This window comes from Calidris pugnax, unplaced genomic scaffold (assembly GCF_001431845.1).
Source record: "Calidris pugnax isolate Ruff unplaced genomic scaffold, ASM143184v1 scaffold20, whole genome shotgun sequence".
Lineage (NCBI taxonomy): Eukaryota > Metazoa > Chordata > Aves > Charadriiformes > Scolopacidae > Calidris > Calidris pugnax.
Window position 1 is genome coordinate 17,329,756 of NW_015094510.1, and position 24,743 is coordinate 17,354,498.

The 24,743-nt window shown below is 39.8% G+C and overlaps 1 protein-coding gene across 1 annotated transcript; it reads left to right on the forward strand.

Moving 5' to 3' along the window:
- Window positions 1-85: 85 nt before the first annotated feature.
- VPS36 (vacuolar protein sorting 36 homolog (S. cerevisiae)) lies at window positions 86-19,717 on the forward strand. The gene is made up of 14 exons (XM_014966192.1): window positions 86-258; window positions 1,483-1,551; window positions 5,086-5,156; window positions 6,442-6,556; window positions 7,814-7,903; window positions 9,500-9,586; window positions 12,827-12,859; window positions 12,971-13,048; window positions 13,467-13,601; window positions 14,529-14,594; window positions 15,165-15,229; window positions 15,666-15,750; window positions 18,221-18,297; window positions 18,384-19,717. Exons 1-14 carry the CDS (start codon window positions 163-165, stop codon window positions 18,475-18,477), a joined length of 1,161 nt encoding a protein of 386 aa, XP_014821678.1. The 5' UTR covers window positions 86-162; the 3' UTR covers window positions 18,478-19,717.
- Window positions 19,718-24,743: the final 5,026 nt, after the last annotated feature.

Below are 24,743 nucleotides of genomic sequence, written 5' to 3' on the forward strand. Positions count from 1 at the left end.
GGCGTCAGGCGGCGGCAAGATGGCGGCCGCTCCTCAGGTCGCCGCTAGAGGGCGCGGGGCGACCGCGGGTATGGGGCTGACTCGCCCGGCGGCTGCGGGAGGGGAGTGGCGGCTGCGGCCTGGTCTGCCCGGCAGCGGAGCAGGAGGGGAAGGGGCCGCGCCATGGACCGGTTCGTCTGGACCAGCGGGTTGCTGGAGCTGGGGGAGACCCTGGTGGTCCAGCAGCGCGGCGTGCGGCTCAGCGACGGGGAGGAGAAGGTGAGGGGAGCGGCCCCGCGCGGGGCCTGGCGGCCCGGGGGAGGCCGGGGCATGGGGGAAAGGGCAGGGCCGTGGGCCCCAGCCAAGGCGGGGGCGGCAGGGGACGTGGCTGTGGGTGTCATCGGGAGAGGGGGGCCCAGAGGAGGGGGGTGAGGGGGCCGGGGCTGCCGGCGGAAGGTCGGGCGGGGGCGTGGAGGTTTGGCTCCAGGGCCAGGCAGGGTTTGGCTCTGTGAGGGGGATCGTTAGGGAGCAGATGGAGGCTTTGAGGGACCGAGGAAGGCCTTGAATGGTGCCTGCCCCCCAATGGGAGGGTTGACATCCCCACAGGGCTCCTCTAGCTGGTGTCCCTGCCGTGAAACTTGAAGTCCAGTGCTCGGGCTGTCGCCGTCTTCCTGTGACAGGGCCTAGGCTTCCCCCCATGTTGCCCCTCTCAGCAAGGTGTCCTCTTTGGCTTGGGTGCCACGTTCAGGGTGTGCCGTACAGTCCACACTTGAGTCATCCCGATACCCATAACATGTTCTTGAGCTCTGGCTGCCATGAAGGGGGCTCTCTTGCCCCCTGCTCTCATCGCAGCCCGCTCAGTTATTGTTTTGCATCACGGCTGGAGTTAACTCGTGATCTCTCCTCCTTTTTCCTCACCAGAGTAGGTGCATCCCATGATAAAAAGCTGTAAGAATGTGCCTCCAGTTTTACAAGTAGGAAGCAATTTGATAACGCAGATTTTCCCAAATACTGGTGGCTGTCTTGATAAAGGACTTTTCAACAATAAAATGCATAGAAGCAGTACTCCTCTGTGATAGGCCAGTAGGTTTCAGACTCTGTGTAGCATCTTCCTATTAGGTTTGCTTTGCTTTTTTGCATAACTTTTACTTTCTTTGTCAGCAAATAGTGTTCCAAAGCCAACAGCCCTGTTTAAAATATGATATTTAGGAATGTTTGTGTATCTTGCACAGCATATGGAGGGAGGATCCTTCAGGATTTCCTGGGGGAAAGTTTATACAGTTGAAAAAGGAAATTTGTGTTTGTCCATCTAATCTTTTTAAACTAATTTTCTCCATTGTTCTTCAATTATTATGTTTTCTGAAAAAAGAGTGTTATCAAAATAGTGGCTTGTTGAATCTGATTGCTATGTTGTAGCAAACATTATGTAATGTTTCCAAGATAAGTATTTATGCAATTTACTGGTTAAATTGATTGTTGATCTATTTTATTTTTCCTGTTTAGGTGAAATTCGACAGTGGAGTATTACTGCTTAGCACACACAGGCTGATCTGGAGGGACCAGAAGAATCATGTAAGTCCCACTTTTGTCTCTGTTATGTCATTCAATTGTAAATTCCATAATAAACAACAGGTAGCTTGCAATGAAAAGACTGCATATGGAGGGGAGATCTTTCTTTGCTTTGTGTGTGTTTTGTTTTACAAGTATAGTCCATTTTTTGGCTCACAGCGGAAAATAAATTATGTACGGGAATGTTCTTTCACCCAATTCTGCTTTAATAAAATAGTCATGTAGAGGTGAGAAGGTATGGGAATGAATCATATACATTTTCCTTTTCTACAGTACAAAATAGAGGAGGAAAGAGTCTGATATCATGCACTAAGAAACTTTGGTTTTGAGAATGAAGTTGAATGGGTCAGGCAAATCATAATGTGAACTTCTCCCCCATGCTCCTTGTCTGGCAAGAGCTTTTCTTCCTTATTGTTTTCAAGTCCAAGTTTCCCTGTCTTCTGTTCCCACTATATAGTCACAGACCATGACTTGATAATTTTGTGTTTTACCTTCACAACTGCCTGTTCTTGTGCTGAACCATCCCTTCAATAAATGAGAACATTCGTCTGTACTGCCGTGGAGAATTAACTCGGAATTTAAGTGGCAGTGGCAGAACTGCACTGTAATACTGCTGCTGAATGCTTTGTAGCATCAAGCCACAGACTGCAGGCTAAAAATGGGTAAGAACACATACAAAGCTCTAAGCGTAGACTGTGGCAACATGCACCATTTTGCAGCTGCAATCGGAGGAGACGTCCTCTTCAGAACCAGGTTGTGTTGTGATTGCTTTAGAAACAATCTTTTAGAAATTTAGCCCTGGAAGCCAAAGTTTAGACAGAGCATGTTCAGTTGATGACGTTTCAAAAGCATTTTGTATTCCACTGGACTACTTCTGTGTAAGAATAGCTGAAGCACCTCTTGCACCCAAGGGCCATTCCCTACCAAATATCACATCTTTGCTCCAAAGCAGGGAGCTACTAAGAGCCTTCTAAAGGTAAGGTCACCAAGGATGTTCTTTATTTGGCAAAGCAATATATTCTTTCCTTAGGAATTGTTTGCAGGAACAGCAGAACTATTTTTGGTACAAATTTTTCAAAATGTTTTGAGAGCTGGTCCCCAGGGTGGGGTTACTGTTAAACAAGACAGGGGTTGATAGTCCAGACCATGAGCTTTTTTTTTGGCAGAGTTGGTGTGAGATAATTTATCTGTGCTAAACTGCCTGTGTAAATCACTTCTTATTTCTTCATCAGCATCTCTTCTTGACAGGTGAGCATGTACCACAATGTGCGCTGCTTCTAATCTTCTTTCTTGGACTTTCTATTTGCTTGGAGTAACATTGCATGTTATGGCTTCAGCAAGTCTAACAACTTTCCCTATTCTCTCCTTCCCAACAAAAGGATGACATTTATCTCTTGTCCCCTACTTCTCCCTCTGCTCCTAAGCCACATGGTTCATTGTTCTCTTCCAAGATCATTGAATTTGCTAAATCAGCAAAGAAGAAGCTTGGACAATAAGAAAATAGTTTTCTTTTAACAATTTAACTCAGCAAAGATCCTGACAAGCTCCAGGCTTGATGAAGAGAAGATGCAGAAACATGGCTAGGAGATAAGCAAAAATTACCCAATTCTGATCTAATACAGAGCAGGTCTGCTTCAGCAGAGCCAGGTTTGGTTTTTTATTTTAAGTCTATGGTATACAAATAACTTTGTTAGTGTGATAAATGAAGCTGGTTCTTTCTCAAGCTCTTCGGATGGAAGCATGGGGAGCACAATGTCTTTTTATTTTTAAGGTGAGTTGTTGGCTGAGCTCAGCCTTAGAAACCTTAGCAAGCTTACCTAGAATACACTTGTCGACAGTTCCCTTTTACAGTGTCGGCAACCTTTAGTAATGAAAGAGCCACTTGTTAGGTTAACATAGCAAACCTTTTTACAAAAGCAGACAGTTGTCTTTATACCTGCTGTTGTTACATACCCGCTCAATTGAACCGTATAGAAAATGCAATTATTTCCAAAGGAAAAAATATGTAATTCTTTTAGAGTTTGTTACATAGCTAGATTTGTACAATATTTAAAATCTTAAAATGTGAACATGGGACATTAGAAGAAATACTCAAATGAATTTTGATTTCATATACCCACAGCATTACCCACATGCTTATCTCTATTTGTATTACTTCCTCTTGCTTCTCTTACCAGAAGGGGCTGATTCAAAGTCCTTGGGCTTACAACAGCTTCATAACTTTTTAGCTGTGAACTAAATTAATTAATCATTTTGACAATGTACATTCTATATGTAGTTGGGCTTTTTTGTAATTTTCAAAAACTTTTTTTTTTTTTTTCCCTAACAGAAGCATTGTTTTTCCTTTATTTTAAGTGCTCAGAGCTATGTCAGTTTTACAGTACGGTTACAAACAGTAACAGTCCTATACACCAGCTGTAAAATCTGGGACCATAGAAGGCTCTAAATAATTTGTATTAAGAATTTGTAGAACAGGAAGTACAACCCATTTTTTTCCCAATGAGAAAGTTACTCATTAGTCAGAGTTCCTGCAGGTATACTTCCCTAATCTCCAATTTAGTGAGTGTTTAATCATTTCATGCAAAGAGGAACAATTTTGGTAGCAGGGATTGAGAGGGCCCAGTAACAGTGTTCACTATAACCTGGTGTTTGGCACAACCTCGTGGCAGGTGGAAGAGGGAGGTTCAAAGAGGAACTGTGATCCCTGTTTCCTGTGTTCTGGGTGACTGTGTGTGGAAGAGGACGTTCACCAAAGGACAATCACCAAAACAAGACCAGGCACCTAATTAGATGCTGTGAATTGCTCCCTTGGGCAATTCCTGTCTCAAATGCATATAGAAAGAGTTTGGCCTGGGTAGCTTAGTCTCCCACAGAGGGGCACAGTTTTTTTTCTTGCTCTGCTTTGTTTTGTCTAAAGCACAGTGCAATAGATGCGTGTTGAGATGTACCAACTACTGGTTTAAGTCCATGTGTGTGGGATACATGTAGAAATTTCTATTTGGTGTTTGGATAGGCTCAACTTGGATAGTTTGGATATATCCTTTAGATGGATCTCAAAGGATAGTCTAATTTTTTAGATGTTCAGGATTTAGAAGACTGGTGTTTTTGAATATTGTTTTAGCTCCCAAAGTAACATCAGTGCAAAAATTTTAGGAACATGTGAGCGTTGTGCACCTACAGGGTTAAGCTGCAGTAGTGCGGGAATTTTAGTGTTTAAATTCTGAGTTTAGATACTGAAGATTTGTTAAATTCTGGAGTCATTCTATGAATCTAGTTTGATGTGTTGACACAATGACATTTAAATTTGTTTTTTGATTACCTAGAACACAGTTTCAAGTTTGCATTAAGTTTTTTATTTGTATTTCTCTTTAATAGGTTGCTTCTATTGTAACCATTGTATTTCACACCCAGTGCCTCGGGCAGCACCTGTAGAAATCCGTACTGTTTGTGAAATGGGCGAAGAGAACACTTGGTTTTAGAGAACACCTAGTCAGGATACAGCTTTAATTTCCCTTGTGTTTGTGTTGATGATTCCAGGAGTGCTGCATTGCTATCCCTCTGTCTCAGATCGTCTTTATAGAAGAGCAAGCAGCTGGGATAGGAAAAAGGTAAGGTGATAGTCATGGTCTTTTTCAGATGGATAGTTTGCACATGCACCTTATGTGAGGTACTGAAGATGATATATCATCTCATGGTGGGTTCCATTTATAATCCAGTTTCCAGACTGACTGCCACTAGGACCTGCCTTCCTCACTTGAGATAAAATGTGTGAGAGAATCAAAATAACTGTCTTGTAATCACTGAACAAATATGTGTCGTACCTTGCCATTTTTATTTGCTTAGTCATAGATGACAACAATGATTTTGCTGTGTCTACATTTGAAAGCTAATTTTAGTCTTTTGTGCCACAGAACTTGTTGGGGATAGAAACTCTGCCAGATCCCGTATTATATAACTTTTCATGACCATATGATTAATTTTGAGCATGGAAACGCTAGTGATAGTTAAAAGGAACTCAAGCGTTTCCACTCACTTGCATAACTAATTCAGTATGGTATGTGTACAAAGAAATTTCACAAGATAAAGAGAGAACAATATTAACTAGAGGAATAATGTAGTCGCCATCTGCTTGCAAAGCCTGCGATCAGATGGGTGAGGTAATATGCTGGGGGTATCCAGAAGAAATCAGGAAATTCACTAGTGCTGGAGAAGTCAAGTAAATAAAGATCCATTAAAAAAGTATCAGTAAAATGAAATGGGAACAGCAGACTTGCAGTCGTGCTGTGATATCAGTCTGTTGTGTTCCTAAAATAATGCTATCTCAAGGTTTGTTTTGGTGGTAGGTGTCATTTTAGACTGTTATTTCCACGCATGTTACCTTTTAATGTTGGTTTTGGATAAATTCACATACAGTGTTCACAAGCAACATATACAAGTGGGATAGATTAAACATAATATTGAGACCTTTTGTTTTCCTGTGACAAAGATAGTGTATTTTGGCAGTAGGCAGCTTTGGCTGCTTTGGCAGCAAGTCAAAAGCCAAATCAAATGACTACTTGATGATCAGTTTTTATCTTAACTGAAACATTTTTCAGAAATTACTGCTTGAAATGTTAAAATAATTATGTTTATTTCTTAAGAATTGAATTGGTGGTCTGTACATTTTAAATTGGTGAGATGTAGCTGTTTTAGAGACTATAGCAGTTTTTCTGCAAGATATTGTATTGAGTAAAAATACTTAAATGTTGATAAACAAACTTAAAGCATTATTTGATGTACTTTAGCTCTTATGTGAGATAAAGTTAACAGAGGTTTTGATTAAATGGCTAACTTTGGCTAAGAAATACTTTTTTTAGATATTACAGAAAGCTGCCTCTTTTTCCTTTTTCTCAGTGCCAAAATAGTAGTTCATCTTCATCCTGCGTCTTCAAACAAAGAGCCTGGTCCATTCCAAAGCAGCAAATATTCCTACATCAAACTTTCTTTCAAAGAACATGGGCAAATTGAGGTAAGTTTTGTACCATGCAAGGCCAGCACATCAGATTTTTGGACATGCTTTTTTCCTCTTGCTGCTTAGTGATAATTTTCCATGATCTTTCCATGTTTACTTTTGAGGTGGAGCTTTTTCAATACATCCTTTTTGAAGACAAACACTATGAGCCTTCAGTGTTCTATGCTTTGGTTAAATAATGCAAATAGAGTTCCAGAAATGTCAAGAGGCGTTATTAAGCTTTGTTCTTATTTTAGTAGATGTAATATAATCTTATACTTTCTTTTTTAATCTATAAATTGAACACAGGATTTTCCAAAATGAAGTCTTTGAAATCTGTTAAATGTTTAACAGAGTAAAAGGTGTTTCTTTGTAGCTAACCCTCTACTGAACAGGAATCAAACAACTTCTTCCTAATCATCTCTCTAATTTTATTGGTGAACAGTTTTTGTTGCCTCGGGGCTTTGTTTCATTTTATGCTTTATAAATATTTATTGTTTTTATGTATACCAAATCTCAAAGGTCTTGAGCATTCTAAAAAAAACCAAACCTAATATATTTTTAAAAGAATGCTTATCCTAAAAAACAAAGAAATTGCACTCTGTAAAGACACTTCACAGTAAGATCCTCACTTGAAGAGACTGAGAACTCTAACTTTGAACAATGAAAAAAGCCATACCTGTTCACTGCAGAAAATCAGATTTTCAACTTGAATTAGTTATAAATGCATGTGCTGAATGAGACTCACTTTCATTTCTTTGTGAGCGGTTTTCAGCTCAGGATGCCTGTAGATTTATGCCTACTTACACTTGTATAGCTGTTTTGCCTAATCGTAGCCTTCTTTATTTTAATGTTAATGTTTGTGTCTGAAAATCAAACTTACAGTGCTTTCTGGTTGCCTAGCCTATCAGTTGCACTCCACATCTTTTATTTATGACTTCAGAATGCTTTCCTATGAACTCTGAACAGCCATAAGAATGGAATAGATTTTGTTTCTGGATTTTGGTCAGTCCAATATACTTAAGTGTTAACTAATTAACTAATGCCACCTTCTGGTATTAGCAATAAACAAATAAGTGTAATTCATCTGTGTGGTTGTCTTTATATTGTTGAATTAACAGATCAGTAGTAATTGGACTGATCAATGTTCCTTCCTTTTAAGGAAGGATCAATGTTCCTTCCTTTTAAAAACATGCATTTGAGCAAACCTCAACATTTTTAACTTTAGCATGTCTTGGAACATTTTGAATATCTGTCACTCTTTACTGCTTGCAGTTCTACAGACGATTATCAGAAGAAATGACACAAAGGAGATGGGAGACCATGCCTACTGGTCAGACTCTTCAAGTTAACAAGGATCCACGGGTATGTGTAGAGCATCTGAGCAGAATCCGTATGTAATCTCATTTCCACTTCTTGCTGCCCTTACATCCTGCATCTGACACGCCTCTCTAACCAACATGGTTGGCACATGGGAATTCAGCTTTACTTTGCCTGTTTCTCCACTGGCATGTATGAGTTTCTCCTTTGCAGTTTTCACCTGATACAGAGCACTGTAGCCTTCTCTACCCTATTTCAGTTCAAAACCATTACTCCTTGTCCTGTTGCTACACTCCCTGATGAAGAGTCCCTCCCCATCTCTCCTGTAGGCCCCCTTTAGATACTGGAAGGCCATTATAAGGTCTCCCTGGAGCCCTCTGTTCTCCAGGCTGAACAGCCCCAGCTGTCTCAGCCTGTCCTCATAGGAGAGGTGCTCCAGCCTTCTGATCCTTTTTACAGCCCTTCTCAGGGGTTTCACAAGAGCAGAGGGGCAGAATCACCTCCCTGGACCTGCTGGCTACACTTCCTATGATGCAGCCCAGGATGCAGTTGGCTTCCTGGGCTGCAAGCACACATTGCTGATTCATGTTTTGCTTCTCATCAACCGACACCCCCAAGTCCTTCTCCTCAGGGCTGTTCTCAATCCATTCTCTGCCCAGCCTGTATTTGTGCTTGGGATGGCGCAGACCCACATGCAGGACCTTGCACTTGGTCTGGTTGACCTTCATGAGTTTCGTACACGCCCGCCTCTGAAGCCTGTCCAGGTCTCTCTGGATGGCATCCTTTCCCTCCAGCACGTTGACTGCTACACGGGGCTTAGTGTCATCTAATATATGTCAAATATATTAATATATTGAACATATAGTACTATATGAATGAAATAGGATGATTTAAGGATTGTTCAATGTCAAATCACTTGTGCTCCATTGTAAATGTAGTACCTATAAACATAGTTGCATTTGGACTAATGGGGAAGCCTGTACCCTGCATCAAGAATCACTTAATGAAAATGCCTTACCTCCTGTTCTTACTCTTAAGTCCTAGCAAATCATTAGCACTGGTGTTAAGCTTTGCAATCAGAGATTTGAGGGCTGGCACTTCTGCCACTTTGGTACCAGCCTTTCTAAAACACGTTTGGCATCAAATGAGAAATTGACCATCCAAATTGACCAGAGGTATCCATTCTGATACCTCCCAGCAAGGTAAATTAGGCTGTGTTTAGCATCGTGTTTCTGTGGCTGTGTTTCTTCAGGCTGGATTTCTTGAGGTAATTGTGTTTTGGTGCACTCACACATTTCCACAGCTCTAGTATAGATGTTCACATGGACTCGGGAGGCTTTAATTGAGATGATGGACTGCTCAGTCTGGATCAGGCTATTAAGCATCTTCGTATTAATAACTTCAATATAGTAATCTTATAATCTGTGTACTACAGCAAATTTATGCATGCTTTACACTTACTGTTTATTTTCTTATGCTGGTTTAAAAAATACTTTCCAGAAATACATGAAATATTGTAGGCGTGATACCAGCTCTTTGCAGGATCGTTTCCTGTCTTCTAATATAAGTTTTTTCACATTGAGGCGGATGAGAAACCTTAGCATTTCCTATTTTGATTCCTTTCATTATTTTCTTTTGCAGGCAGGAAGAATAAGGGCTGTAGGAATTGTGGGGATCGAAAGGAAATTAGAGGAAAAAAGAAAAGAGACTGACAAAAACATTTCCGAGGTAAATACTACTGAAGTTTCAAGGTCAACCACCTGTCTGAGCCATTTACATTCATTCACTCTTTCTTTTAGGGGCAGCTGAGACTATTTATTGTTTTTATTGAGAAGTCTGAATTGATTAAGAGAGTATAATTTCCAGTTATTTACTTTGTTTAACTGGCTTTTCAATATATATAAAGGAACCTCATTAAGACTGTTCCTTTCAAGAAGACTGTTCTTTGAAACTAATGGTGTGTATTTATAAAATTAATTTTGGTAGAATTAGAAATCTGAGTTCAGTGACTTTATCTCAGGGGAAGCAGAACACAAAGGCATCTGCAGAAAAAGACTATTACAAGTTTTCAGTTTTTTCCTTATGTTTTTTTTACAGCTAATTTTGGTTTCAACTGAAAATTGTATATATATGAAGAAAAATACGCTGATCCAAGTGTCTCCTTGTAACTGTGGTAAAGCTAGGTTTTCAGCTTATAAATACTCCATTTTTAAATGTTAGATTTAGGCTTACAATTACAGTAAAACGTTCTGCAGTGCAGGCATCAGCAAGATGTTACAAGTATTTTTGCAGAGTCCGTGAGCTAGGTGGAGACCATCCTTTTCCCTAGAAGCGGCACAATAGTTGAATTCCAGATAACAATACTGATGGACAACAGAGGCAATTAATTTCTTCATATATACCTGGGAGCAATATTGTCAAAAATAGGCTGATTCTGTCTTGGTAGGAGAGGTTAATACAGAGGTACTCGTAAACTACATGCAACAGATTCTTTCTTGTAGCAAAGAACGAATGGGATTCAGTGTGCCACAATAAAAAAGGCATTCACTGGTACGTAAGAAAATTATAGTACCTTTGGAGGCCACAGGCTGTTTCAGATACTGGTAGCATTAAACTTTTTCCTTTCTGTTTATGAAGAACGTAATGAATGAAGTTCTGTGCGTGGTTCAAAAGGTATTGTGGTTACATGCGTGTGTATACAGTTCAAAAGGTATTGTCTGGTTATTTTTTCCTTTAGTAGCTTTGTCAGAGAGTAAAAGAAATCCATTTATACGTGTTGTATGAGCGGAGGAAAACCATGACTTGCCTTCCTCCAGCTTTAAATGTTATAAATGACTTAATTTAAAAAATGGTGCCCTGGCTTCCAGGAAAAGGCTTCCTGCATCTGCTGTTCCCTGCTGATAAGCATCCAGTTCTTTAGCCTTTTGTTTATCTGAGGAAGTTCCTGTTAGGTGTGTGCACATTCCCCTTTGTTTCCAGGCCTGCCCTCTGTGAGTCAGGCAGAGGAGGAGTTAGACACAGCCTGCTGTTTATTTAGCTAAATCAAGGGTTCTTTTGATGAATGATGTTTTCATGCAGGTTATAGAGATTAGAAATAAGCTGGGAAAAACCTTGTTAGAAGACTTTTTGTTGATGTCATATACGAGTACAGTAGAAGGACTTTGATTTATACTAGAGATTGGGAAATACTTTGCAAATTACTGAATTTGGCAGATTAGATAGTAAGAAGAAATACTTCAAAGAGAAGCTTTTGTTCTGATAGTGGTAGATTATTGTTACAGGGTGGTATATTTTCTTTTTGCCCATTGGACCTAGCTTTGTCCCACGTAATTTTGGATACCGAATTTAGGTACCAAGTGTTAAGAGGCTGAAACACTGGAGAAACACTGGCGCAATTAGGAGGGATTCAGACGAAAAGCCAACCCTGTCCCTTCTTGGGGGCAGCTCCTTCTCTTCTTTGCATGTTGAATCTCAGACCAATAAGCTTCTAAGTAAGGCAGAATGTAGATGGGAGCAATTGGATCTTCCTGCTTAAATTCTGCCAAAATGTGTCTTTCTACTGGGAGATGAGTCAGAATAAGCTAGGAACCACATAGAAGCCGTGACTAGAAGCTGTAGGCAAGATGTATCTCTGGTCATTGGACATACTCTAACTGAACAACCTTCTCTACTTGTGGCTGGAGGGGCTGGGTGCTGCTGTCAGGCAAGCTTTAGTTGAAAAGTTCTGAAATTTTTCTCACACTGGTTGTTCCAAAAAGGTGGTTTGAATAGGTTGACCACCTGGGGCTGCCAACATGTATTTGAGAGAAACGGGGGAGAAAGGCTGAATGGGTGTTGCTGAGGATGGGAGAAGTGAGAGTTGCTTTTTAATATAATTGCACTAATATACTTGCTAACTTTTTTTTTTTAATTGAATTTTTTAATGCTACTTGGTTGTCATCACTAAAACTTTTGAATTTCAGTATAGCTTCAGCTTTTCTTAAAGTATTTTTATTTAAGCCTAAAAATGCCCTTCGTTGCTTGTTGCAGTATTGTTGTATTTGAGACCATAGCAGTTTGCTAAGCTTAATAGGCTTGATATAAGTGTGGTCCTATGATTGATGTCCAGTTTATCACATATATTTTGTGGAAGCAAAATAAAAAATTTATTAGGCTAGAAAAAAATTGTTTTGTACAAATAATTTTTTCTTTAGCAGCTGGTTTTGGTTTTTAGGTCCAAAAACTAGAGTTTTCAGAGGATGTTTTTTATCTAGTTTTTATCTTAATTTATTTAAATCTCATTATTTTTCTCATGGATCTTAATTCATCTTTTAACTGTTTTATGTTTATTATGGTAGCATCACTGTTATGTGATACTTAAATGAGGATATGTTGCCACACATTTTCAGAGGTTTTGTCTCTTAAGTTAATCCTAACTGTAAAAGCATATACCCTCTTCCTTGCTCAGTAAGAAACAGTCATTTCAAACAATTTAATAACATCTATTGATTAAAGTAAAATTGCCGTGTCGGGGGAGTACTTCTGTAGCTTTACAGCTGGGCTGCTGCTGGCCAGAAACAATAGATCTCCCTGAATAAGGGTTAACTGTTGAAAGCAAGCCTACCATCACCACCCAGAAACTTTCCCCTAGCTTTTAGGAGAGCATAATAAACGTGGACAGTTTAATCTTTTCTGGGTCTCGGTATCTCATTGTTCCTTCCTATCATATGGACTTCGTAAATCATATTGAATTAGTGTTCACGTACTAGAAAAGTGTGTGATTGATTCTTTTCTTCATTCTTTGTTGTTTATGGATTGTATAATTTTGAGACCTGATATAAAACAGACATATCAACCAATTGTATATAATATCCCACACTGTAGGATACTAATCTAAAGGGATAGTAGGGTGGACAAAGGCAGCTCACTGTATCCCTGAAGCTGAATGCTGTAATTATACTGATCTGCAGTGTCTGCTTTTCATTTCAGGCTTTTGAGGATCTTAGCAAACTGATGGAGAAGGTATGGCACGTGTCACGTATTCAAGTAGACTTACACTTGTTTTCTCAAGTTTTAAGCATGCTTTTCTCTGTTGAGCTGAAAGTTGACTTATCTCCGTGTCTTTCTTGATAGGCTAAGGAAATGGTGGAGTTATCCAAGTCAATAGCTAACAAGATTAAAGAAAAACAAGGTGACATCACTGAGGATGAGGTAAATTAATTTTGTTTTCAAAGTCAACCAAAATATTCCTATGCAAAGGCAAAAGCCATTGGTTTAATACATGTAATGTTAATAAAGAACACTTCATGGTTAGTTTTCTTCTTGTTTTAATTCCACATAAAGTCAAAGTGACTTACTTGTTTGATGTTAGATGTTAGCTTTTCTTTTGAGCCCTTTCATAAAAGCAAAGCTGTTATTGCCCTTGTGTAATTTTTTGTATTTTTGACCTCTGATGGTCAAAAATAAATTGTAGTAAGTCTTGCCTTCTCATTGATAGTAATTGACTTTATTGGTAGTAAACCGAATGGATTTATTCACCAAAACTGTTTTATAGTAACAAAATCAAAGACTTTTAAAAAACAGATTAATTCACTAGCTGATGTAGTAATTTATTTATTAATTTGTTCAGACTATTAGGTTCAAGTCCTATCTGCTGAGTATGGGTATAGCTAATCCAGTTACTAGGGAAACGTATGGATCTGGTACACATTACCACATGCAACTGGCGAAGCAACTGGCTGGAATCCTGCAGACACCTTTAGAGGTAAAGTACCTCATGTTTGCACCAGCATTTTCTGTGTGTTGCTGAATCTTGATGTAACTGTCTTTTGGCTGTAGTATTGTGCCACTTTTTAAATTCTCAGATTTAGCAGCACAGCTGCCTCATACTCAGTGTTTATGGAAGGAATATATATCCTCTTTCTAAATAAGAAATTTTAAAACTAAGTTAGAAGTCTTCTTTGGAGCAATGGCATCTCAACTTCTAATTTCTGAAATATCACTGATATTTAGAAAATTGTACTAGCAGTCTTTCTTCTATTTGAACAGCTCTGTGTTCATCCCTCGCTGCAGAATATTACTTTTTTAAAGAAAGAGTGAAACAACATTGAGTTTGAAAATATAAGTAGTCAGTCTTTAAACAGCTTAAAAATGGCATATTTTGCAAATAAATCACAGTTATTACATAGGTTACTCTCTCTTAGTAATATCTCATATTTTAATTTATCTGAAGCTATTTCAGAATTAAGGATTCTCACCAAAAAGTTAGATTTCATGCTGGAATTAATAAGGCTATGTGTCTACTAAAAAGCATTCTTATTACAGTATTTTTGTGACAGCTGTGTGCTACCTACAGAATGGAAAACTGAGTGTATCTGAAAAGTAAAAACAGTAAACTGATTGATAGATTTAATATATTGCAATTCCTTGTTTCTGAGATTTATTCTCTGCTTTAAAATAAAAGTAACTCGCAGTCTTTGGATATAGTATCAGTGTTTTGCATTTAAATATGATTAGAGAAAGGTAATAACAGCTTACCTCTCACGTGAGAAATACGTGGTATTGCCTTTTTTTCATTGAGGTCCATCGTTTAGTTCCTCTGTTTTACCTGCTTAATCAGCCAAATGCAAGTTGAGATACTGTGTTTACTAGATGAATACTGTTTCTCTTACCAGTCTTGTGCTTAACACAGGAGCGAGGAGGGATCATGTCACTCACAGAAGTGTACTGTCTGGTAAACCGCGCACGAGGCTTAGAGGTGAGAAATGGGTTTTATTAAATATTCTATAAAACGTACTTCAGTGATAAAGTAGTTAAAGTAAAAAGGTAAAACTGTTCCCTACCAATTGCTCAGTCTGTCTGTCTGACAGCATGAAGTGATCAACCCTTTATTAAAATTAGGGGGTTTTACCTTTTTCTTTTCACCTTCTTCCATGTAATGTTTATGTATCCTCTATAAGTTGTCATAATGCATGCTGCTTCTTATAATACCATATAAAAGGGAAAATCCATCCTTATCTGGAAAGAAAACTGAAAGGGCAGAAAATACTAAAGAATGGTGAATGATTTTGTTTTGTTTTGTTTTCACAAAATACATCAATTCTTTCTATAAACAAGGCAAGAAGGATTATTGTGGAACACATGGTAAAGGAACAAAAAGGAGCATAGAAGCCAAGAAAATAGACTGGACAATAGAAAGGAAGAAAATTAACAATATTGTGTAGCCCGGTGTATTTTATAGCTGTAGTTACTAAAACTGTTTGTTTTGGTGTTATGCTGTATCCTTGAAATACAAGCTATGAATGAATATGTTTTACTGTTTTAATAGTTGCTGTCACCAGAAGATTTAGTAAATGCTTGCAAGATGCTGGAGTCGCTGAAATTACCACTAAGGTAAGAGCTTTACGGAGGTATTTATAAAACACGGCACTTGCAAGTGCTTGGCTGACTTCATACTTTACCTGCAGTAGATTTTTTTTTTGCTTTTTTAAACAAACTCATCCTTTGCTTAAAGGATGCACCGACATCAACTCTATATTAAAATGAATTTTTAACTGTGGTTCACTTTGCTGGGAAGGCAATATTCTTTTCACTTCTATTAGAGTTTTTTCAGACTGGGAAAAGTGTTTAACTAAGACCAGACATACGCCCTGCTTTTTTTGGTCTCTTCAGATTTTGAAGATGCTTTTAATTTAAAGTTCATTTTAGAGAGCTTTTTTCTTTTATTTTCTTTTTGTAATGTGGTTATAGGTGTGGATGCATTAGCAATGTGGCCATAGGTGATGTGTGCAGGGGTTTTACTTAGTTTGACTCTTTCTTTTGATTTTAGGCTTCGGATATTTGACAGTGGAGTGATGGTGATTGAACTCCAGTCTCATAACGAAGAGGAAATGGTAGCTTCTGCTTTAGAGACAGTAAGTGTGCTTCATTTCCTTCAGCGTTCTGACCGTGCTGGGGGAATTTAAACACATTAGGTATAAAAACTTGAGGTACAGGATTTCCTTTTGAGGTTTTGAAATACAAAATATTCCACTTCCAAATCTTCTAACAGTAATACTTAAATAGCACTTTTCAACTTCAAAGTGCTGTGCAGGCAATAATCTTAGTCATTGCTTTCTCCTTAAGGAATAAATCACTTTTCCATCTCCTTTCAAACTTCATTAACCTTCAACCTTCCTCCAAATCTTTTGCGCTGTAGGATGAAATTCATGGCATGTATTAAGCACTTAATTTAACAGAAGTGGACTTCAGACACTGTACTCAGTGTGCTTGAAGGCAGGGAAAGTAGCTCTTAAATCTTGACACAGGCAGCTGTTTGGTTTGGGTTTATTTCATAAAATAGCACATTGCATGTGTAACATCTTGTACTGAGTCTGCTGCTGTGAAGAGTGTTCAGTTGGGAGTAGTATGTATAGAATTAAGCGAGCTACTTCATCAGGAAGGACAAATAGTATCCCTTTCTCAGTGTGGTAAACCTTCATGGTCTTGCTACCTCTGGGCTCTTTAAAAAAGTCCTGTTAACCCATTGCTTGATGCGTTTTCCTGTGTCTTTTTCAGTGGGATGTAATTTCATAGAGTAAAGGCTGATTTAGTGTATCCAAAGTTAAAGAGGACTTTGACTTGGGCAGGCAAGAAAAAGTAGAGCTTTCACAGGCACCTTCTCACTTGGTACATGAGGTAGACTCTTCAGTGCATGTTGCATGATTGTTATCATACAGCTTTCTCTCATCAAAAAGATTTTTAGGTAAATGCGTATGGCTGCCTAGAAGATCCCATCCTAAATGATGAAAACTAAAATGCTTAAATCTTTCAATATATGTTAATCCTTTCAGTTTAATTTCTTATATTTACAGAATAATACCTAGTCCATTTTGAGTTTTCTATGATTATTATTGTTTTCTAATTAATGTGTTGCCTTCAGTAAGAGTGCTTATTTGTTTGAAAGGAAAGGAAAAACCTTTTCTTGATAAAAAATGAGGTCAACTGCAAAAAACAACACATGGCTGATTTATTACCGAAGTGCCTTTTTTCTTTTATTTTCATAATGTGAGACTTTGACTCCATAGAAAAATCTTAGGTAGAGGCTTTGAATGAGGAAGGCGAGCCAATAGGGGAAAGGGAAGATGAGATCAGACTCGTGGCCAGAAGCATCCTGTACTTATAATGTACAGTAACATGAAACTTCTGAGAAAAAGTGAAGGAAGTCCAAGAGTTTCAGACAGGAGAGAGGTGGTTTTGAACGGGTGGTGAAGACAGAAAACGATAGGGAAGTCAAAGGAACCCAAAGTCACCCTTGATGAGAGCAGTGCTTTGGGAGGGAAAGATAATGAATCACCCGTATGCATATGAGATTGTATAGCTGACTGCCATTACTCAGATTTGATCACTTAGCTTCATAAAATCTCAAGTTAGGACTAACTTAATCTGAGTTTCTGTAAAAAGGCTACTGCTGAGAATGCTGCAGGATAGACCCCTCCCCACCCAGCTATGTGGGAAGCAGGAAATGGCAACTGCATCTGGATTTACAAGTTTGCTTGAATCTGAAGCAGTGGAGAAAAGGAAGAATTATTAATTTGTAGGGCAATAAAACACATGTTTATATGGGAGATTCAGTGCAGTAATAAGCCCTGGCTTGACATCTCATATTTTAAGCATCCACATGTCCAACCTATGCGAGAAGGTTTCATTTTAGCACCTACCAACTAGAGTGGTTGAGACAGTGAGAAGGCAGTTTTGAGTGCCAAGACTGAACTTAACCTTTTGTGTCATTTGAATGTGATGGTGGCTTTTTACTGAGCCCACTACTGTCCCATAATCTAGGGTGGAGTACCAAGATTTTTTTATTTACTGTGGGTAATGGGGATATTTTAAATGAACTCAAATTATGCACCTTCACCTGAGGTAACTTGAATTTGTAAATCAATGACCTGTCCTGAACTGCTGCCGTTTATTTCCTTGCACAGTGTTCACTGTTTGCAGAACCACTTAGTGTGGTTGGGCTGTGTCAATACCGATTGTGACCGTTGACTGCAGTCTGTGAGCTATTTTAATTTTTCCACTTATTTTGTCCCAAGGCATTGTTTAAAAAAATCTGAAAGAAAGGGTACCATGCCATTTTTTTACAGATTTAACTCTTTTTTCTGCGTTCCTCTTTTATACTTTTCCCAGGCAATTTTCCCAGGACACACAAAAGGCATTTTAAAGGGGAAATACTCACAATTATTTGTACTTTTTAAAGAGACAAACAAACTAGTTGTCTTCATAAGGGATTTGCTACCAGGTTATCACTTCACAAAGCTAAACCTGATACAGTAACTGAGAGAACTTGATTGTTCTTTTAATGCCATAGTTTGGTTATTTGTGCGTGTTTTATTTTTTTTACAGGTATCTGAAAAGGGTTCTCTCACAGCTGATGAGTTTGCTAAGCTGGTGGGGATGTCTGTTCTCTTAGCCAAAGAAAGGTAAATAGTAATTGCTGTGTTTAATAATACCTTCATTATCACGTTGTCCTCAAGTAATACAGCACATCTTCTTTTACTTTCTCCAGGCTGCTTCTTGCTGAAAAGATGGGCCATCTTTGCAGAGATGATTCAGTGGAAGGCTTGAGATTCTACCCAAATTTATTTATGACACAAAGCTAATGTAGTTTGTGTACAATTTTTTTATGTAACGGCTGAACATGAAATCAGAGGGCAGAACCCTTCCAACAACAGACTTCAGAATTTTTATTTTGTTAGTCAACTGCAACAGCGATGGACATTGCGATGCGTTACAGTTCTCAGGGATTTCACGTGCTGAATCCTCTTACATGGAACTGAAAGGAATCACCGAGCCAGAAGGATGTTAATTATCTCAAGCCGGCTCTAACTCACGTTTCAAGTTTTATTTGATGTGCTCCGTAGTTTCTCATTTCAAGAGAAGTCAGATGAAGATTCCACCCAAGTGAAAGTGGAGAGAATATCCCTGTAGTCTGCCACGAGGGTCAGCACCCAGAAGACAGGTTGCTGCATACTCCAATTTCACTTTGTTTATGTCTAGAGCAACAAAGCAGGCAGATGTATCCGCAACGATAAGAAAAGTGACTTTGGTGTGTCCTGAGGCATAAGGAACAAACCAGTGTAGAATAACCCCTTCTCCCCGAGCAATTAACAGTTTTCTGAGAGAGGATCTTGGGCTTCTTGTACTTTGAGACCGAAAGAACCTGCTGCAGGAGAGATTAACGTGTGAATCTAGAAAATACGGTGTTTGTTTTGTCATGTCTTACGCTAATGTCTCAGATAGAAGCATTGTTAGCCCAGGCTTCCTCCCTTCTCTTTCCTTGCCGTCTTCCTTCCTGTCTCATTGTGTTGCACTTTATGGTGCCCTTTCTCTGTCCTCTCTTTCCAGGCAGTGTGGAGCAGCCCCCTGTCACTCTACCAGACTCTGTGCTTTAATGTGCTTGGTCTCCATCTTGTACTTCTGATTTGTAGTAGATCATTTGTTCGTTTTTATCAGCCTATTATCTTGTTTTGGAGAAACGGTTCATTTGCTTATATCTCATGTACAAAAATTAATATGCTTTCAATATTGAAGGAAGGAAGAAGACCATCTCCCTGTGTTTAATAGTCATGAGGTATCACATTGTTTGGTATTCCAGTGTTCCCACTGAATCCAATTTGATAGTCTCAGCTTTCATAACTCCAGTGGAGTTGCTGTATTACTCAAAGAGCTGTTGTTGTGGTAATCATGGTAAGTGGATATTTACAATCCACATCACTTACATTTTTGGCATTCTGAAATGACCAGTTTTAATAAATAATGAAATTCATTCAAGGTATGGGCAAGGACAACTTATATGTAACTGCACTGTGGTTGTAATGGCCAAATTCACATTATAAAAAAGGAGAAAAAGGCTTTTAATTGCCTGAAAATATCTTCAGGAATATTTTGGTATTGCCATAGCTTCAACAAGGATTAAGAGCCTATCAATAGTCAGCTCAGTGCAGAGATCCCTACAGTGATGATATTTTTGGTTGTTCATTTAGATCCAGAGAATTTTGTCCTCTTATCCTTGTCACAATCAAACTTTTATGCTGTGCTTTCTTTGGGGCAGTTTTCCTCTGTTTCACGAAGGTGCTAAAACTAATGTGTTTGACACAGCTGAAGGTTCCACCCTGTTCTCACTGTGTTACCCATCTAGTACCAGCTCCTCAGGAGCCTCACAACTTGCTGCTTTTCTTCATCCTCCCCACACCCCAAAGAAGAGATGGATGCGAGGTACGCCAAGCATCACGCATCTCAGGAGGGACTGAAAAGAGAGAAATTCAGAAGCAAAAAGTGTTTTTTGACAACTGTTTCTTTCGTCCAATACCCAAACCTGTCAAGGGAGACCAGGGGTTTATGGGCCTGAACCTCTCCCCACAAGGGGGCATGTCTTCTGCAGAAAGAACAAAATCGGAAAGCAGATGCCAAGCGTCAACTCCCAGCCTCCGTTGCTCCGACCCTGAGCATTTCATTATCTTAATTAAGCAATAACAATACAGCCTATTTCGAATGACGGTACATTCTTGAGCTTTTCTTTCCCAAAATTTTTCTCTTTTTTTTTTTTTTTTTTTTTTTTTTTTTTTTTTTTTTTTTTTTTTTTTTTTTTTTTTTTTTTGGTTTGTTTTGGTTTTTTTCTACAGGGAAGAAATCTATAGGGTAAAGTGTAATAGCTGGTTTAGAATGTCAACATACACATGAGAAAACGACTACTAGAAAGTGATAAAAAATTAAAAGATTTTCTAATTAGACTGTTCTGTCGTCGTTTTTTCTTCCTAAATGTTTTTGGGCAGCTTTAAAATCTTTACACATCAAAACCTTTCGGTTCCGTGGGGCAGGGTTTTGAAACGCATCGTATTTTCGCTGTCTCATTTTGTACTTAAAAGGATACAAGATAGTTTTGATCAAAAATTAAACGGCAGAATGAAGTGTAATTAGAATGCCCTAGTTCTGTTGCCGAGTAGCCTGTGCCCCATCCCAGCCAGACTCGCAGAGGCACAGGTGGCTGCACAAGCACCAGTTTCACGAGGGAGCACGTCCGAGCCCCAGCCAGGGATGCATCCTGCATGTCCTGTGCCGGCCTGGGAAGGGTGTTTGACCCACTGGAGTGTGTTTTTCCACCTGAAAGACAACAGAAAACGTGCATCTGATCCCACAGCGAGAGCCAGCTGTGGGGAGAACAGACGGAGCGAGGTGTATAGTGGTGAGCATTGCTGCCTTCCAAGTAGTTGACCCGGGAAAGGGCGACAAAGATGGTGAGGGGTCTGGAGAATAAGTCTTATGAGGAGAGGCTGAGGGAACTGGGGTTATTCAGCCTGGAGAAGAGGAGGCTGAGGAGAGACCTTATTGCTCTCTACAACTACCTGAAAGGAGGGTGTAGAGAGGTGGGGGTCGGTCTCTTTTCTCAAGTCACAGGCGACAGGACAAGAGGAAATGGCCTCAAGTTGCACCAGGGGAGGTTCAGGCTGGATATTACGAAAATTTTTTTCACTGAAAGGGTTATCAGGCATTGGAATGGGCTGCCCAGGGAGGTGGTTGAGGCACCATCCCTGGAGGTGTTCAAAAGACGGGTTGATGTGGTGCTGGGAGGTATGGTTTAGTGATGGTGCTCCTTGTTTGTTGTGTGGGTGTCTATTTTTGTCAGTTAGGTTGACGGTTGGACAAGATGATCTTTAAGGTCCCTTCCAACCTAGAAGATTCTGTGATTCTGTGATTCTGTTCACAGGTGTGCGGTGTCAGGGGAGCACCTCACGCTGTCAAAACTCCCGTTGCCCGCTCCTGTTTCCTTTGGTTCTGCCAGCAAAAAAAAATAAATCCATTGGCTGTATTGAAGCAGGATTATGGGAGAGAGGAAAATGTAGTAGCTGCCGTTTTCACAGATCATTCTGGTTTAATACAGAAGGTGCCTGCGTGAACCTTTCATGTTTTGATTACTTCTAGAATATTTGTATCACGATACAAGAACATTATCTCATTTTGCCAGGGCTGCCCAATTATACAGTCCTTTGAACGGGGGGTTGTAACAGAGGGCTGCTCAAAAAGAGCTTGGTTTCTTTATGGAGCAATCTTAAATGGCGATTACGTTTTTGGTTTCAAAAGATTGGCCTTTTTATACCTCTGACAGGAAAAAACTGCTCAGGAATCTGTACATCTTTTCCATTTCTTCTTTGTTTTCAGGAAAATTATATTCAGCCTATGGAAACATGGATCTAATGTGAACCATACTGCTGAAATGCAAACGTTTTTCTCTCTGAAAGACAGATTTGTATGTATGTGCACTTGGAACATCTCCAGAAGTGTATCTTTAATAATCACTACGGGTTGCATATTGATTAGTTAAACTCTACAACGCTCAGTTTTTCTAACAGGACTTTCACAGTTTGGCCAAAGGGCCCAACTCTGCTACTTGTAAAATTAGTGGAAATATTGTCACCAGTTTCATGAGGACAGCAGTGGGAGACAGCGTGAGCCTGTTGCTGACAGTGGAAGTTCCTTCTTCTTCAAGCCTGGGAGGCTCATTTGCAACTGGCCAGTTCTTTCAAAGTATTTACACACTGAAAAGGCAGGAATGGCTGATTCACAATTATTTGTGGATTTGCTATGAAATCATTGTTTTCTTTGCGAGGAATCCCCTTTCCAATGTTGTTTTCTGAGCTAGATTCACAAATCTGACAGTTACGTCTCCTCGTAGTTCCCATTTCATCCTAATTCTTGGCCATTTAGACATTCACATGAAATACAAGAGACTCTAGTTCCAGGTTGTCTTCTGCTGGGAAGGCTTCAGCTATCATTTTGTTATCCCACGAATGAGCTGCAAGTACTCACGCTGACAGGATATTCTGGGCTCGTCTGTTGGCAATGTTCGTCTTTATTTTAAGGAAATACTTAAATACTTTTTGGAGCAGGGGCCCAAGCGTCATGCCTCCCAGGTAGCTGTCCTGACCAGCAGAATCACAGAATCTTCATGGTTGGAAGCGACCTTTGAGATCATCGTGTCCAACCATACACACACACACAAAAAAAACCCCACCAAAGAACCCCCCAAAAAACCCCACACACAACAAAACACCCAACCCAACCATCTCAGGCACTAGAGCATGCCCTGAAGTGCCACGTCTACACGTTTCTTAAATACCTCCAGGGATGGTGACTCCACCACCTCCCTGGGCAGGCTGTTCCAGTGCCTGACCACTCTCTCAGTAAAGTAATTCTTCCTAATATCTAATCTAAACCTCCCCTGCCACAGCTTCAGACCATTTCCTCTGGTCTGGTCATTATTCCTTTGGGAGAAGAGGCCAACACCCACCTCTCCACAACCTCCTTTCAGGGAGTTGTAGAGAGCAATGAGGTCTCCCCTCAGCCTCCTCCAAACTAAACATGCCCAGTTCCCTCAGCCTCTTCTCGTATGACTTGTTCTCTAGACCCCTCACCAGCTTGGTGGCTCTCCTCTGGACACTTAAGGACGCTGGCAGGTTTAAGAGTCATTTTTCTTTGTGTGTTAAAGTAGTAGTATAATATTGAAAACCCACCAAACACAAGAACTTCAGGAGTGAGTGAGGAAACCTGTTTCAGAAAACCCCATGGCCTGCTAGTTAGCACACGCTCGTGAGACGTAGCCCTGACAGCAACCACCTGCTTCATGTCCCTGCTCCAGACCACAGACCAGGATATTGGGTCTCCTGCTTTCCTATTGGACTGTGAATGCTGAGATTTCCAATTCCCGCTAATGAAACAGTGCCTTAAACTCTGCTCTGCCCAACGGTGGGCAGCAAATCCAAGGTGAAAGGGGGTGGTCCTGCTGGAATAGTCACAGCGCTCCTGTGAATCCTGCTCTAAGCGTAAAACTCCAATTAATTAGGCATTTTGCATTGTTTTGTTCAATTCAAAGTATTTTATGTACTTGGAGGGTTTCAGTTACTTAGATGATGACGAATTATCAACAAAAGTGATCTCAGGAAGTAAGTAAAGGAAGGGATTGATATAATCTAAATGCTGTATTTTTGAAGCCAGCAGTCAAACAAATCAGTGCTCTCGTGTCCCTTGCCTCATCCATGCAGAACACTCCCAGAAACTCAAAGACAGAACTTGTTATTTTCTTTTAACCAGAAAGCTTGCAGGAGGACACACGCTGTGTGAAGTCCCCTCTTTTTGCAAAGAACAATGAAGGCAGCACAGCTGCACAGCACAAATCTGTGTCTGTTGCTGGTACGGCGTTTGTACTCTGGTTCTCAAAAGATTCACTTCATGTAGGTAGAATTCTTTTCAAACGTTGCCTAAATATAACAGCATTTGCCATGGTATATGAGAAACGCCTGTTTTTTCAGCTGGACTCAGCAGTGGGATGCGCGTGTGGCACCATTCCCCCGAGCTTCACTTCACAGCGGATGGAGAATTTGAGGTGTGTCCTTAAATTGCAAAGAGACTCTGGTTTGATCCACCTGTGAAGTCAGAATGGCAAAACTCCCACCGACTCCAACCCCCAACCTTTGTTATAATTACCAAACGTTAACCAGTTAACAGTTCTGAAAATGGGTGTATCGGGAATGGCTGAGCTCTGACGGGCAAGAAGGAAGAGCTTAAAGGACATTCTGGAATAAGATCACAAGATGTTTTGGTCTCTTCAGTAGAAATACCGAAGTAGGCACAACTGTTGCAAAGTGACTATTTCTGATCTTTCTGCATTCCTATTGTTTTTTCCACAGTGTTTTGGGAAAGCCCGAGATAAGGATAATTTTTTTTCCCGCTGGGACTCTATTTATGGTTACAAGGCCAGAAGAGACTATTACGACCATTTCACTTGACCTCTCGGGTAACAGAAGCTGTAGGACTTCCCTTAGTTGATTTGCGTTTGAAGTAGAACACAAATTAAACTTTAGGAACAACAAGA

Bases quoted from the DNA above. Each gene is read 5' to 3' on its own strand.
- VPS36 (XM_014966192.1), top strand. From the start codon at position 163: ATGGACCGGTTCGTCTGGACCAGCGGGTTGCTGGAGCTGGGGGAGACC. The intron at 6,557-7,813 runs GTAAGTTTTGTA...TACTGCTTGCAG, and splicing joins AAGAACATGGGCAAATTGAG to TTCTACAGACGATTATCAGA. The intron at 15,230-15,665 runs GTAAGAGCTTTA...TTTTGATTTTAG, and splicing joins TCGCTGAAATTACCACTAAG to GCTTCGGATATTTGACAGTG.